Source organism: Felis catus, chromosome B2 (assembly GCF_018350175.1).
Source record: "Felis catus isolate Fca126 chromosome B2, F.catus_Fca126_mat1.0, whole genome shotgun sequence".
NCBI lineage: Eukaryota > Metazoa > Chordata > Mammalia > Carnivora > Felidae > Felis > Felis catus.
Genome location: NC_058372.1, coordinates 43,772,922 through 43,789,126, shown reverse-complemented (window position 1 = coordinate 43,789,126; position 16,205 = coordinate 43,772,922). Strand labels below are relative to the sequence as shown.

Here is a 16,205-nt window from a genome sequence, read left to right as displayed (position 1 = left end):
CAGAGAGCTGGTGCCGTGAGTAAGGCAGAGCTTAGGTCAGCAGTTTGACCCTCTGGGCCCTAACATAGGGAGGCTTCATTAAGGTCATTAAGCCTAATGTCTACTGATGGAATTACCCTGTGATGTGTCGAAGGGAGACAAATGATGGACTCCATGTTCAGCTTTTATCATCCTGGGATTTAATTTCTCAAGAGAGGAAACAGTGACAATGGTTGTGTTTACAAGATTCCAAAAAAGCAAGGTAAAAAAAAAGAATGGATTGTAACGGAATTGAATGGATTTCAATGCAATCTTCTATCATAAAATGACTTAGATAAAACCTCAGCCTTTGGGAGTGGGTTTTGCCATCCTGCAAATGTCTTTGCCTGTCGTAGATGCAGCCAGTGAGCAAAACCAAAGCGTGAGGGACATTGAAGTGAAAAGCATATATTGCAAAGGAGTCTTAGGTTAATGTCTGTCTTTGTACAAGTGTGAATTGCAACCCTTTCCAAAGCGTATTTAACTAAAGAAATTCTGAAGCATTATAGAGCAAGAGAGAGCGTGATTTGCTACCAACTCAGCGTATATTCAGTGGTGCCACCATTATTTCTTCACGATATAACTTTTTCACTGAATGAAAGCCTCTGGGCACATCTTCTCCAAGAGGGTATTAATATTCCAAAAGTTTGTCAATATAATTATGTAGGAAAAGGTAAATCTGGGACCCCACGGCATGGACCCCTAAAGGGATACATGGAGGAATTCAAGCTAGATCTTTAGTTTCTCAAGCATGAAATACTTTATCCTACCTTAGGGCCCCTCACACATGCTGTTCACTTCTCTTTTCCCTTCTGTCTTCAAATGACCAGCCCCTTTTTATCTTTTAGGTCTGGGCTTAAATGTCACTTCCTTAGATAAACTTTCCCCATGCATGGCCTAAGCGGGGTTCCCTCATCTTCCACTGTGATTCTTTAGCATTGAAACCCAGATTCCCAGGAAGTATCTATCACATTTTATAAGTATGCACCTATTTATTTGTTCACATGTTTGTCCTATCTCCTACCCTGTATTGCAAGGCCCACCAAGCAAGGGCTATCCACAAGTGTTTTATTCCCCAAGATACACTCAGTGTCTCCAAGAGTATTTGGTGTGTAACAGGTGGTCAACAGAAACATGGCGTGGAAATGATGAATTACCTCTGACCATCGCTGACTTGGTGGGAGAGGACTCATTTGGGAGGCAGCTGGTGTGGACCCAAGTGTACATCTATCTCCTACTCTGGTTACGAAAATTTTGGCAACGAGCATCTTTTCTCAATACTGTTAGGCTTATTTCAATTCTGTGTTTTTACAAACACGTTGCACCTCCTCAGCTAGAAATGGGGCGAAGAGCGGGAGCACCCCTCTGTTGTAGGCACTGTGAGCTCCTTGCAACAGAGACTAGGGCTCACTCACACATTTATTCCCCAGCACTGAGCACAGTGCCTGGCATAGAACACGACCAAGGTATGCTTGGCCGAAGTTAGCCAAAATGAGATATTTGAAGTGCTTTCTGCTTTCTCTCCAGGAGAAGGAAATTGAAACAATTCTAGACAAGCCTCTGATTTGCTGTCCATCAAGTTTTGCGGCAGTAAGGCTAATCTTCCTGGGAGATCATAAAAGATTGCACAGTTGGGAAAAATATATGACAAAAAATAGAATCAAAGCTTTTTTTCCTGAATGTAGATTACAGAGAGCCACTTGTTACAGTGCTGCAGCGATAAATTTCTTCTGTATCTGCCTAGTTATGACCAACTAATAAGGCATAGAAATGCTGTATTCTGTCTCTCTGAGATCCTAAAATAAGGAGACATAGGTATACAAGGAAATAAATGGAAAGAAAAAAAAAGACTCAAATAGAGATATGTTTTTAGACTTCTAGAGGTGCAATGGACATATATAACTGCCCCTACCTTTAGGATAGGTTATTTTTTTTTTTTAATTTTTTTCTCAACGTTTTTTATTTATTTTTGGGACAGAGAGAGAGACAGAGCATGAACGAGGGAGGGGCAGAGAGAGAGGGAGACACAGAATCGGAAACAGGCTCCAGGCTCTGAGCCATCAGCCCAGAGCCCGACGCGGGGCTCGAACTCACGGACCGCGAGATCGTGACCTGGCTGAAGTCGGACGCTTAACCGACTGCGCCACCCAGGCGCCCCTAGGATAGGTTATTTTTAAAATAACAATTTGGTGGGACGTCTAAGTGGTTCAGTTGGTTAAGCGTCCAACTCTTTTTTTTAAATTTTTTTAACGTTTTATTTATTTTTGAGACAGGGAGAGACACAGCATGAACAGGGGAGGGTCAGAGAGAGGGAGACACAGAATCCGAAACAAGCTCCAGACTCTGAGCTGTCAGCACAGAGCCCGACGCGGGGCTCGAACTCACAGACCGAGAGATCATGACCTGAGCTGAAGTCGGGCACTCAACCAACTGAGCCACCCAGGCGCCCCAAGCGTCCAACTCTTGGTTTGGGCTCAGGTCATGGTCTTACGGTTTTTGAGTTTGAGCCCTGCATCCAACTCCACGCTGGCTGACAGTGTGGAGCCTGCTTGGGATTCTCTCTCTCTCTCTCTCTCTCTCTCTCTTTCTCTGCATATATATATATATATATATATACACACACACACACATATATATGTGTGAATATATACATATATATGTGTGTATGTATACATACATATGTGTGTGTGTATACATATATATATATATATTCCCCTCACGACCCAATAAATAAATAAACTTAAAAAAAAAAACAATTTGGTTAGATCAATTCTACCCATTTCCAAGAAGGAATTTGCAAGGTTCTCAAAAATATTCTATGCCATTTTGGAAATAATTCCTTATGTAGCTTGAAGAGCTGACATTAGAAGAGGGAGACAGTCAGATAAAGGAGGGAGGCCATCCAGCGTGGTCAGAGTAATGACGACAGGGTATATATTCCATTCTTTACCTGGGGGCATTTCTTATTTTGTCATTTGAATGTTCCAGTAGCTGACCTTCAGCCTTCACTTGGAGCCTTTTGTCTCTCTGTCTCTCTCTCTCTCTCTCTCTCTCTGTCTCTCTCTCTCCCCCTTTCTTTTTATTTATTTATTTATTTAATTCATTAATAATAAAATAATACTAAATAGTCCTCATTCATTGAGGTCATAAAAGCAGACACTTGGGAGTCAGACCTGGATTAAAATCCCAGCTCTAGAGTTTTCTGGTTAGCTATGCTTACTAACTAATCTGTGTGTATCAGTTTTCTCTTCTGCCCAATGGAGCCATGATAGTAGCTACCTCGTGAATAGGGTTGGAGTGAGGGATTAAGTGAGAAACTACCTCTGAAACACAGTGCTGTCTTATATGCATTTGTGGAGAGGCAGCTCTTTTGTTCTTTCTTTATGGGATAGTCAATATGCTGCATGAATTACACGTATTCATAAATAATATTATTTAAACTTTACATTAACTTCAGGGAAGCTACAGTTACCTCCATTTACAGAAAAAGAAATTGAGGTTTGGAAAAAGAACAAAATAAAAGAAATTGAGGTTTGGGAGGGTTGATCATCAAGGCATAAGGCTAGAAAGTGACAGAAGCCAAGTCTTGAGTTTGGAACTTTTGGATCCAAGCCCTGTGCTCTTTTTCACTATATAAGACATTCTCTGTTGAAAAATAAGATTGATGCATGGAGTCATAATTTTATGATTGTATCATTTATCTTATTGCTTTAAATTGACACACGGAGCTTCTCTGCAACTCTGCCAATTTCTGGACATATTTTCACTTTCATTTTGTATTTTGGCTTACAAGCCTGGAAAGACTAAATAGTGCCTATATAGAGGGTCTGGAACTTTAAAACTATGACTTATTCATCTTAGGATGCAGCCTCCTTTTTAAAAAGGCATCACTGTGCTGTTGACTCCTATCCACCTTACAAGAGCCCTGAAATCTTTCTTCTATCATGTGGACCACTAGTCACTCAACAAGTCACTCATCTAGTCACTCAAACAAGACATCAGAACTTGGGTTTCCTTTCTCCAGCTTTTGGCCCTCGTTTTCTCTCTGTTGGCTTTACTCTCAATTATACTGTCTTAGCAATGGCTAGATAGCACAGACAGCTCCAGGACCATATCTTAGTTTCTCTGTAAGTCCAACAGAAGGAAAGACTGACTCTTAGGCACGTTTCTGACAAAAGCCCCAAATCTGAGCAAAGTCTGAGCTGTTTTTATTATGTCGTAATGAGGATTCATATAACGTCTTCTAAGAGTTACAAAGCCTTAACTAGCTTTGCTAGTTAACTAGTTAACTATGTTCTCTTAACTAGAGAACATAATTACAGTTTTAAAACATGATTCTTCACAAACTACACTGTAAATGAGAATGTCATGAACGCAACACTAAGTAGCTTGCTTTGCAAGTCTATTAGAAGACCTTTTTTTTTTTTTTTTTCCATTTTAAAACAGAAAATTGGCCCCAAGTTGATCATGTGTCCATTTTGGACGAATCATAGTGCTCACAGGGAGTCAATGCTCCCATTGGCCAATCCAAGTTACCTGCCCAATCAGGAAGCTCCGCTTGAAGCTAATGGGCTGTGCATGGAACAGGTGCAGATTCCAAAGAAAATTCGGGGTTTCTTTAACAAAAGGGCAAATGGATTCTAGTTGTCAATCATTATAACAACTCTTCACTTTTCCTTTCAGAATTCTAATCTGCTTGGTCATGGGCATTTTCCCACTTCCCTCAATTCATTCTGCTCCCACCCATGGACAAGCTGACTTCCACACCACAAGATTCCTTACCTTGCTTCTCTCCAGCCTGGGTCCTCTTTAACACCATGCCCTTTTTTGATCTCTCGTCAATTGTCACGATGGGCTTGTTGGCCAAAAGAAAATTAGCTGTGTGTATAAAAGTAATATGGGTCAACATATTTTGGGGATTTTGTTACAAATGATGTATTTGAATTATTATTAATTATGTATTTTGAATTATGTATTTATCCTGGATCTGGCCCAAGGTTTTTAAAAATATACTTATGTAATAGTTGTATTTTAATGTGATCTTGCTGTGACTAAAGTATGAACTTTGCCATTAAGTGAGACAATTACCAGAGCAATAAATCTTGCCAAAAATTCATGGTGATGCAACAGAACATGACCTCAGATCACTTTTCCCTGTCCTCTTGTCTCCTACAGCTTTCCTTTCTCTAGGGGCTCCGTATTTTTTTATTTTTCATGAACCACATTTTGGTCCCTGCCTCTTTTTTCAGCTTGTCTCTGGTGTCTCTTAGGTTAAGCAGAGTGAAGAGGGATTCTAGAATCCCCAAATCTAGCCATTTCTTATCCAAAACCAGTTATTCACTGACTGCAATTCAGGAAGCAATTTCTAAGTCTCTAACATCACCCCAGCCTCCTCCACATCCAGTAAAGCATGCTGGTTAATAAAATGGGCTTTCACAATGGAGAGACCTGGGTCAGAATACCAGCTGTGTTGTTTATTATTATCTGTGTGATCTTGGACAAGTTACTTAATCTTTTTAAGTCTTTGCTTCCTCATTTGTGAAATGGGACTGATAACACCTGTCTCACAGGGTTATTTATAGAGATGAAGAGAGCTCATAAGAGATTCAGAGCTTCAGGCACATGGTGGGCCCTTGGTAAATGTTAACTATTATTATCATTATTATTATTATTATTATTATTATTACAAACTCTTTTCCATGTTTTACTTCAAAATTAGAATCTTTACAAACCCCCCACACTGTAATGTCCATTTTAGTGATGTCAGCCTTTGAGTTAATATAAGTAAGGGCAGAATCTCTAGTGGAGGAGGAGGCTGTGAAAGAAAGTTCCAGTTATTCATTAATTCATTCCACCAACAACTATTTTCTTGAGCATGTACACTTGTACTTGAATTATCAACAGTTTGTTTGATCAGTGGTTTTTGTTTGTTTAAAAGTGTATAGCAAGGAACTGTTATGTTCTGAGGGTCATGCAAAAGAGACATAAAACTGCATTCCTGTCCTCAGGAATGCAGTGGAAAAGTCCTGACTCAATCCATGAAGGAATAATGCAGGAGCAAAGACTGCTTATCATCAGGAGGTGATGTGTACAATGCGTGTTCTTAGAGGGTTCTAGAAAGCATATGAGCAGTGCTCCCCAAAACCCTGGTGGAGAGAATGAGTAATGCGTGAATCAGTGGGATGAGTGAAGGTTGTTGACAAGGACCCCTGGCTTCAGTCTAGCCCACTCCCTGGCTCTCCCCCGGAGTCTGTAGGCCAACTGCGGTGGGGACAAAGATTTCTGGTAATGTTAGGCACGCCCAAGAGCACGTTAGTTTATAAAGGGATAGATAGAACTAGCAACCCACCCTAATCCCCCTCACAGCCCAACCAGTGACTTCATGGGATTGTAACTCCTCCGGGACTCACCTCCTCTTGTCTACACCCACCTGGTCCTCTCACAGAGACACAAGGTAATTGATGCTCCTGCAGCTGTCATCAAAACCTACTTGCCCCCTCAGCTTGAACCTCAAGCTCTTGGGATTGTCTGAGAGATTCTCCTTGAAGAACGTAAGAGTGGAACAATCTAATTCTCATAGAAGTAGCTGCTACCCTGGGCAGACTGAGTGGGTTCGAGTGAATATCATTAGGTACGTAAAAGTTGGAGCTTGTATCTACTGACGTTCTTCTACTCTGGCACTGGGCAAGGTGAACATTTCTACCAAATCTTCCCAAAAGGATCATCATTATTTCATACTGAATGTCCTTTTACCACATACACACACTCGCTCTCAGTCTAAATATGCTTATTTTGCTGTTTCATTTTTTATTTCAATGAAAGTTCTTTCTATTTTACTGAATGACTATACATAGGAGCACCAGGTCTCATGGAACAGAGCCGTTTTATAGATCTGAAGTCAATGGTAAGATGAGATCTGAGACTAAGGATTTGAAGCAAAGAATGCGTGGAAAGGGGATGTAAAAATAAAATCTAGTGGTTTTACCTTTTTCTCCAGTTTTTAAGAATCTTGATCATTTAGGGGCAGCTGGGTGGCTCAGTCGGTTGAGCGTCCTACTTTGGCTCAGGTCATGATCTCACAGTCCGTGAATTCGAGTCCCGCATCCGGTTCTGTGCCGACAGCTCGGAGCCTGGAGCCTGCTTCGGATTCTGTGTCTCCCCCTCTCTGCCCCTCCCCTGCTCATGCTCTCTCTCTCTCTCTTTCTCTCTGTCAAAAATAAATAAAAACATTAAAAAAAAAGAATCTTGATCATTTAAAAATTTACCTACAGAAAATTCTCTTTTTTGGTTTAGAGCTCTGTATGTTTTCATGCATGCAGAAACATCTATAACCACCACCACGGACAGGATACAGAATAGTCCCATCACCTGAAAATATTCCCTTGTGCTACCCTTTGGTAGTCCCCCACCCCTCTGCAATCCTGTCAGCCATTGATTTGCTCTCCATCACTATAATGTTGCCTTCCCAGAATGTCATATAAATGGGACCGTTCAGTATGCAATCTTTTGAGACTGGCTTCTCTGACTTGGTACATACAGCTGAAATTCATCCGTGTTTTGGAGGTATTCATTCTTTTTAATGGCTAAGTGGTATATCATTGTATGGATGTACCACAATTTTTTTTTTTTATTCATTTAGCTATTGAGGGGCATTTAGGTTGTCTCCAGTTTGCCCCAATCATGAATTCTGCTATGCACATTCGTGTACAGGCTTTTGTGAGAACCGAAGTTTTCATCTCTCTAGGATGATATCCAGGAGATGACGAGTGCGTCTTATGGTTAACATATATTTGACTTTACACGGAATTGCCAAAGTGTTTTGTCAGAACGACTGTACAATTCTGCCTTCTCACTGACAATGTACAAGAATTCCAGTTGTTCTGTATCCTTGCTACCACATGAGGTTATCACGTGTATACATTTTTACCATTCTGATAGGTATACTGTGGTATCATTGTATTTATTTCTATTTCTCTGCTGAATCATGACATTTATCATCTTTTCATGTGCTGATTTGCCATTGGCATGTCTTCTCTGGGGATATGTCTGTTCAGATTCTTTTGGCCAAGTAAAAACAACTTTTTTTTTTTTAATTTTTTTTTTTCAACGTTTGTTTATTTTTGGGAGAGAGAGAGACAGAGCATGAACGGGGGAGGGGCAGAGAGAGAGGGAGACACAGAATCAGAAACAGGCTCCAGGCTCTGAGCCATCAGCCCAGAGCCCGACGCGGGGCTCGAACTCACGGACCGCGAGATCGTGACCTGGCTGAAGTCGGACGCTTAACCGACTGCGCCACCGAGGTGCCCCAAAAAACAACTTTTTTTTAATGTTTATTTATTTTTGAGAGACAGTGCGAGAACGTGAGTTGGGGGAGGGGTAGACAGAGGGGGACATAGGATCTGAAGCGGGCTCTGTGCTGACAGCAGAGAGTCCTATGCAGGATCATGACCTGAGCTGAGGTCGGACACTTAACCCACTAAGCCACCCAGGTGCCCCTCTTTTTGCCAATTTTTAATTGGGTTGTTTGTTTTCTTATCTTTGAGTTGTGAAAATTCTTTACAAATTCTGGATACAAGTTCTTTATTTCCTCCTTTTCTTACTTCTGGAAAAGATTGTGTAGAATTGCTATGATTTCAGGGCGCCTGAGTGGCTCAGTCGGTTGAGCATCTGACTTCGGCTCAGGTCATGATCTCACAGCTTGTGAGTTCAAGCCCCGTGTCAGGCTCTGTGCTGACAGCTCAGACAGAGCCTGGAGCCTGCTTCAGATTCTGTGTCTCCCTGTCTCTCTGCCCCTAACCCCCTTGCATTCTGTCTCTGTCTCTCTCAGAAATAAACATTAAAAAAAAAAAAAAAAAGAATCGCTATGATTTCTTTCTTAAAGGTTTGGTTGAATCCATTAATAAAGACATCTGGGCCTGGGAGTTTTTTGAGTTTTGGTAGGGGTTTTTTGGGAAGATTTTCAACTATGAATTCAATATCTTTACTGTATATGGGACTATTCAGGTTATCTCCTTTTTTTTATTACAATGTTTTTTATTTATTTTTATTATTCTTTTTAAATATAATTTATTGTCAAGTTAACTAACATACAGAGTATACGGTGTGCTCTTGGCTTCGAGAGTAGATTCCCATTATTCATGACTTACATACAATGTCCAGGGCTCATCCCAACAAGTGCCCTCCTCAATGCCCATCACCCATTTTCCCCTCCCGTCCCTACCAATCCTCAGTTTGTTCTCTGTATTTAAGAGTTTCTTATGGTTTAGGGTTATAGCCTACTTCTTGAATGAGTTTTGTGTCTTTTAAGATTTGGTTCTTTTCGGGGCGCCTGGGTGGCGCAGTTGGTTAAGCGTCCGACTTCAGCCAGGTCACGATCTTGCGGTCTTTGAGTTCGAGCCCTGCGTTGGGCTCTGGGCTGATGGCTCAGAGCCTGGAGCCTGTTTCCGATTCTGTGTCTCCCTCTCTCTCTGCTCCTCCCCCGTTCATGCTCTGTCTCTCTCTGTCCCAAAAATAAATAAATGTTGAAAAAAAAAATTAAAGAAAAAAAAGATTTGGTTCTTTTCATTTAAGTATCTAATTTATATGCAAAAAGTTGCCTGTATTGTTCCTTTATTACCTTCTCCTGATTGTGAAGTTTGCATTGCTATCCGTCTTTCACACCGGATACTGAAAAAAATACACCTTCTCTCTTTTTCTCTTGGCAAATCCAGAGACAAATTTATTAATTCTATTGATCTTTTACAAGAACTAGCTTCTGGTTTCACTGATTTTCTCCATTGTTTTATCTTGTTTCAATTTCATTTTTTTTTCTTATATTTATTTTATTCCTTGTTGCTTTAGGGTTAGCTGGTTTCTTAAGGTACACGCTTAGATGTGAGACCTTTATTCCCTTCCTAAGTGAGCATTTCAAGTATAAAATTCTTTCTAGGAACTGTTTTAGCTACGTCCCACAAATTTTGATACATTGTACGTTCCTTTACATTGGGATCAAAATATTTTATAATTATCCTTCAGGCTTCTTTATTAACCAATGAATTTCTGAAAGTGAATTGCTTTATTTCCCAATATTTAGAGGTTTTCCAGAAACATTTTTTGTTGATGTAATTGGTTCTATTATAGTCAGAGAATATATTTGTATTGTTTCATTCTTTTACATATAATGTTTGTTTTGTGATACAGAATATGGTTTATTTTGGTGACTATTCCATGCGTACCTGAAAACAGGGTGGGTTCTGTTGTTATTTAGATGGGATATTCTATAAAAGTTCATTTGGCCAAACTGGTTGTAGTACTGTTTCAGTCTTCTATATTCTTAGTGATTTTTTTTTTGTCTATTTGTGCTATCAATTACTAAGAAATAAATTTTGTAGTCTCCAACCATATTCGTGTATTTGTTTCTTCCTTCAGTTCTGTCAGCTTTGCTTTTGAAAGTTTTTTATTACGTACGTATACACTTAGAGTTGTTATATCTTCTTGATGGGTTGACTCATCATTGTGTAATATCCAACTTTATCGCTGATAATTTCCTTGTCTATTTTGTCAGATATGAATATAACCACTAACTTTCTTTTGATTAGTGTTTGCATGGTATTTCTTTCCATCCTTTTCCTTATAATTATCTGTATCATTATGCTTGAAGTGAGATTCTGTAACATCGTAGAGCTGAGTATCTTTTAAAATCCAATCCAACAATCTCCAGCTTTTAATTGATGTGTTTAGATCATTTTTATTTAGTGTAAATATTCATATGGTTGGATTTAGGTGTGCCGTCTAATAGTAAGTTTTGTGTTTGTTCTCTTTGTCCCCCCATCAAGCCTATTAGATTATTTGAAAATTTCTTCCCATTACATTTTGATTTACCTCTTGGCTTTTCACTACATTTCTTTATATAACGTTTATAGTTGTTGCTTTAGGAGTGGTTATGACATACATACCTAACTTTTCTCAGTCTGCTTAGAGGTCATAGTTTGCCACTTGAAGAAACCTTACCACTATATAAATCCCTTTACCTTCACCTTTATGCCATATCATTTGAGTCTGAATATATTTAAAACCCCGTAAGACATGTGATAATTTTTGCTTTCAACAATCATACAAATGTATGGATGTTACACAGATTTACATGTTAACCTTGCATTGGGGCCATGCTAATTTTCTCTGTACTGTTCCAATTTTAGTATATGTGCAGCCAAAGTGAGCACTAAATATGTTTTTGAAGTGCTTTCCTGGTAAATAGTTACCCCAAGCTTGCACTAACTGTGTGAAACTATGATTATCAGAAGTAGTGTATGATCCAATGGAATACTACGTGGCAATGAGAAAAAATGAAATATGGCCTTTAGTAGCAACGTGGATGGAACTGGAGAGTGTGATGCTAAGTGAAATAAGCCATACAGAGAGAGACAGATACCATATGGTTTCACTCTTACGTGGATCCTGAGAAACTTAACAGGAACTCATAGGGGAGGGGAAGGAAAAAAAAAAAAAAAAGAGGTTAGAGTGGGAGAGAGCCAAAGCATAAGAGACTGTTAAAAACTGAGAACAAACTGAGGGTTGATGGGGGGTGGGAGGGAGGAGAGGGTGGGTGATGGGTATTGAGGAGGGCACCTTTTGGGATGAGCACTGGGTGTTGTACGGAAACCGATTTGACAATAAATTTCATATAAAAAAAAAGAAGTAGTGTATGATCAAGGAAGTGTTTTTCTCTGGACAAAGCTGGAATAGACTCTAACCAATTATGATTGGACGTTAAAGGGTACAAAACAAATATTTTTTTTTATCTTGAATGAAAGCAGAATGTGGACTTAAAAACTAGAAATAAGCACAAAAGTACTTCATCACCAATGCGGACTTGTGTGTGTGTGTGTGTGTGTGTGTGTGTGGCAACATGAAGATTTAGAATACCAAAACTATCAGTTGTCTGTAGGGATGTCCAAATGGAAGGTATTATCTAGAGATTAAAAGGGAACTGGTTCATTTCCAATAAGCAGTAACCAGTAGATGTTTAGAGAAAATAAAATGGAAGCCAGCTCTGCTAGGTTGGAAGTAAGGAAAGTGGAGGTCATACCATACATTGTTTAGATCATAGCCAAGAACGTGATCACACGTGTAAAGCATTTTTCACCTAAAGAAAAAAAAAACCCTCAAGGGCATTTCACGCATATAATTTATTTACCTCTGCCACATCGCTATTGCAAATATTGTCTGCAGTCCAGAGCAGGAAGTGATGAGTCTGTGCAGCAGGCAGTGAAGGTATGCAGTCATTGGCTCAGAATGTACAAGCTGTGAAGGTGACTGTTTCTCTCAAGGCTTTGGTGATGTAAGCCTGAAACCAAGGAGGAGGAGAGCAATTAGACCTCACCTTGATTAAGCTGTAGTGTATTGTGAGGGCTTGCAAGTTGGGCTTGGCGACTTCTTCAGTGAAAAGGAACATTTGTACTTGTGGTTTATGGGGAAACGGCCTGCCATAAAGGGTGGTCAGGGTACCCTGCCATCTTCTCTGCCTGTCAGACGCCTGGCCATTCAGGAAGATTCAGCGCAGTGCCTTCTGCTTTATGAGGCCTTTCTGTCTACCCACTCCCACTGTGGTGAATAATCTGTCTACATGCTGATTTATGGAGCCCAATTCATGTGACAGCCTTAGTCTTCCTTCCATGTGACTATTATCCTGAAATGGAACTTAATCTCCATTCAGACCAGGACAGTGTCTTTGTTTCTTCAGAATGACTTACCCAGCATGCACTAAATTTGAGAGAGGCAGTTAGTAGAGTAGTTGGGAGCAGAGGCTCAGTCTTTCTGCGTTCAAATCTGCCATTTTCTACTTGAATGACTAGAGGCAAGTTACTTAAATACTTTAAACCTGTTTCCCCCTCTGGAACACTGGGATAATAACACTAACTGTAAAGATGAAACAAGTTAAGATCTCCAGTGCTTTTTTTTGTCTGGTACGTAATAAGTATTATTAGTTATTTTTATTATTAAGGGATTACTTTGTTTTCTTACAAAGCTGTGAAATAAATGCATTATTTGTGAGCAAGGCAAGAGAGAGCACCAACAGGATTAGCTAGAGAGAAGGCAGAGAAAACAAATGAAAGTTGACCAGATTTCAGATGCAAAAGATTTTGTACCTATTTTTAAAATAAATGAAAGGTGGGAACGTACATTGGTACAATCCCTTTGGCAGCGTCTATTCAAGAACATTCTTGTACGCTATAACTTATAAATTCCACTCCTAAGGATATACCCAACAGAAAAGTGTCCATGTTATCACCAAAGAATGTTTGATAGAATGTTCATAGCAGCAGTATCTACAGTAGTCATTAACTGGAAACCATGCAAATGTCCATCAATCAAAAATACGGATGTTAAGCTGTGGCAATGAAAATGAATGATTTACAACTACACACAACAGAATGGATGAATGTCACAAATGTAATGGTGTGCAAAAGATGCCAAACGTCAAGAGTATATATACTGTATTTACTGTAAGATTCCAGACAAGTGCTGTGACACGTCAAGATAATGTTTACTCTGGTGGAAGAAGGGGTGGAGGGGGAGGAAAGGAAGAGAAGAGAGACCAAAAGGAGCTTCTGGGGGTGTAGTTAGTATTTTAATTCTTCATCTGGCGTTCCATGGGTGAGTTCAGTTCATTGAACTGGACATTTGTGATGCGTGCATTTTTCCATATGTGCATCATACTTCACTACAAAACAGAGAACGGAATTTGACTAGGAAAGAAAGGAATGAAAAGAAGAGACAAGAAAAGAAAGTGGAAGAAAAAGTAAGCCTAGAAGATCAGCCAGACGCGGGTGCTCGGCTCCTCTGGCTGCCCCTGACCAGGTTGGCTCACCCCTCTACCTTAGACGTGAGCCCTGCCCACCCCCACGCCATGTCCTACCCCATTTGCCCAGCTCTAGGATGGCTCCTCATAGGGGTCCTTTCTTTCCTTGCCCCCTCCCCACAGCTCCTCCCCACTCTGAGCACGGCTAAGGCAGGAAGGGGCTTTCGGAGTGGGTAACGCCAATAGTAGAGTAACTTGGACGAGCTAAAGCATCGTTAATGACACATAAGACTTAAAGCCATCTTTTCTCCCCTCTCTTTTCCCGTTCGCTTGGACTCCCTCTCCCTCCCTTTACCTTTCCCATAAGGTCCCCGGGGCCTCGTAGGCGGTGCCAGCCAGGCTCGGCCGCGACTGCCTCCGGTCCAGCGGGGCCGGGGCGGCGGGGCAGGGGGCGGGGGCCGGGGCCAGGGCAGAGGCCGCGCTCGCCGGGCGCCCCTCCCGCCCAGCCCCGCCCGGGCTGACCCCGCCCCGCGGCCTCCGGCTATTTTGGGCGCGTTGGCGGCGACGCGGGGATCGCTGACTGGAGCGGATCCTGTGACACCTCCCTGCAGCCCGGCACTTGTTGCTCCGGGGACCTGCTGCCATCCCTGAACCCACCTTTCCCCTCTCCTCCTTTGCATGTGATCTCTCGGGACATTTGATCTGTCAGACACTGCGGTTCCCGGCTTGAGAAACAGATCCGATAATAATAATAATAATAATAATAATAATAAGCGCCGCTCTCAAGGAGGGCCCCGCAGAGCAGGAGCAGGAGCGCAGAGCGCTGGCTCAGGCGCCGCAGAGGTGGCGCCTCCCCGGCCCGGGACGCTGGCCCCGGGCGCCGACGGCATGACGGACTCGGCGACAGCTAACGGGGACGACAGGGACCCCGAGATCGAACTCTTCGTGAAGGTAGGTCGGCGTCCCTGCGCCCGCCGCACCTGTCGCGCCTGCAGTCGGGCTCCCGGCTGCGCGGGCTCACGTGCCTGGGCGCGGACAGAGCTGGGACGCTGGACCCTCCCCAGGGAGGACAGCCCAGCCCCAGCGATCCCTTGGGTGGCCTTCCTGCGAGCCAGAGAGCCTCGCTTCGGGGCTCCCGGCTGCTGTGGAGTCAGGTGCAATCTTGCAGGTGGCTGTCTTCTTGGAGAGTTGGCCGGCCGTTTGTCAGCTCCGCTGTAGAGCAAGCGGGTCGCCGCTACAGGTCCCTGCCCGGTGCGATTCTGGCTAGTCCTTAAGGGCCATCTCAAGGTATAAGGAGGTGGCCGGAACCTGCCTGGAGCCGTGAGCGTGCCTCTAAAATTGGGTGGGAGAGAGAGCTAAGAGAGGGAAGGGAAGAAGAGGAAACATTGCCGATCCGGACAATTATCTTTGGCAAAATAAAAATAACATTTCTTCAAATGTCTTTTCTCTCTTTTGCTGAGAGCTACTAAAAAAAAAAAAAAAAAAAAAAAAAAGCAAAGGAAACAAAGGTGTTTCTTGCTTTGTGACCTGCAAAGCAGAAAACAAACACTCCATTGGCCAACATTACTATTATTGTCATAATCATGGTTCTGCAGGGGAGTATCAGGAAATGCCAAGGTTTGGCAAACAAACAAACAAAGAAAACCAACAACAACTACAAAAAAAAACCCGGTCAACTTGGGGCAGGCTGGGATGGAGGGGCACAGTGCACAAACTGACTTCAGTCGCCTCGCTCCCTGGGCAGAAACAATCTACCCTCCACACGGCTGTATTTCATTTGCAACCTGTAGGAGGCAAAGCATGGAGGCGGAGGAGGCGGCGTTTCCCGGTCCGCGGGTGGTGCGGCGTAAGAAAGAAACATTTGATCAGTCCTCGCTGTGGCGGGCTCACCGCAGAAGCCGGGAAACCTGAGGCGGCCGGAGAGCGGCCTCCTGGGCGGTGCGGGGAGAGTCGCCAGGCTTGGGGGGAGGGGAGTCCGCTGGCGGCGTGAGAGCCGCGGGGGGGGGGGGGGGCGCGGGAAATAGCCTTCAAATGCAAAGTTTCCCAGGAAAGGCACAGGTGACTGAGGAGAGGAGAGTTCCTTGGTGCCTTTTTTAGGAGTCTCCCGGCTGAATTGAAAAGACCTATATATCTGCGATGGGAAAGATGTTTTGAGCAAATTGCCCTTATCTCCAAGCTGATGAGAGATTTTCACCAAAAAAGGATAAGATCTGCATAAACCTTGATAGCAACCCTTTGGTCCTTCGTATCTTTTGATGCCTAAAACCGAACAGAACAATCCCCAAACCTCCATCAGGTTGCGACTTGGTAAGTGGTCCTCCCCAGTTGGCCCTAGCGTACCACAAAGGTCTGTTAAATATTTTTTGGCTAGGTGTTACCTTCTTTGGGTTTATTTTTCAAAATAATC

The 16,205-nt window shown here is 42.4% G+C and overlaps 1 protein-coding gene, 2 long non-coding RNA genes and 1 other non-coding gene across 9 annotated transcripts in view; 1 reads left to right on the top strand and 3 right to left on the bottom strand.

Moving 5' to 3' along the window:
- The window catches only part of LOC111560467, a 37,925-nt gene extending 30,861 nt beyond the window's left edge, over nt 1–7,064 (bottom strand). For 4 of the 6 annotated variants that reach the window (XR_006597805.1, XR_002742296.2, XR_006597804.1 and 1 more), the window contains exons 1-2: nt 7,004–7,064; nt 4,801–4,896 (exon numbers count right to left, since the gene is read on the bottom strand). This is a non-coding gene — a long non-coding RNA (uncharacterized LOC111560467). Of the gene's footprint in view, nt 1–4,554; nt 4,635–4,800; nt 4,897–7,003 lie in introns of all 6 variants that reach the window. The other 2 variants (XR_002742297.2, XR_002742295.2) reach the window with 1 other exon arrangement.
- Nucleotides 7,065–7,166: 102 nt separating this feature from the next.
- LOC123385383 lies at nt 7,167–14,300 on the bottom strand. Its single transcript, XR_006597803.1, has 3 exons — nt 14,154–14,300; nt 12,194–12,343; nt 7,167–7,225 (listed from the first exon to the last, which is right to left on the bottom strand). It is a non-coding gene; the product is annotated as an uncharacterized LOC123385383 (long non-coding RNA).
- LOC111560657 lies at nt 11,112–11,219 on the bottom strand. Its single transcript, XR_002742658.1, has one exon. It is a non-coding gene; the product is annotated as a U6 spliceosomal RNA (small nuclear RNA).
- A 107-nt stretch (nt 14,301–14,407) lies between the features above and the next one.
- The window catches only part of CLIC5 (chloride intracellular channel 5), a 106,174-nt gene continuing 104,376 nt past the window's right edge, over nt 14,408–16,205 (top strand). Inside the window, exon 1 of the mRNA XM_011282370.4 lies at nt 14,408–14,749. Coding sequence (XP_011280672.1) covers nt 14,687–14,749 — 63 coding nt within the window. The 5' untranslated portion in view covers nt 14,408–14,686. The remainder of the gene's footprint in view (nt 14,750–16,205) is intronic.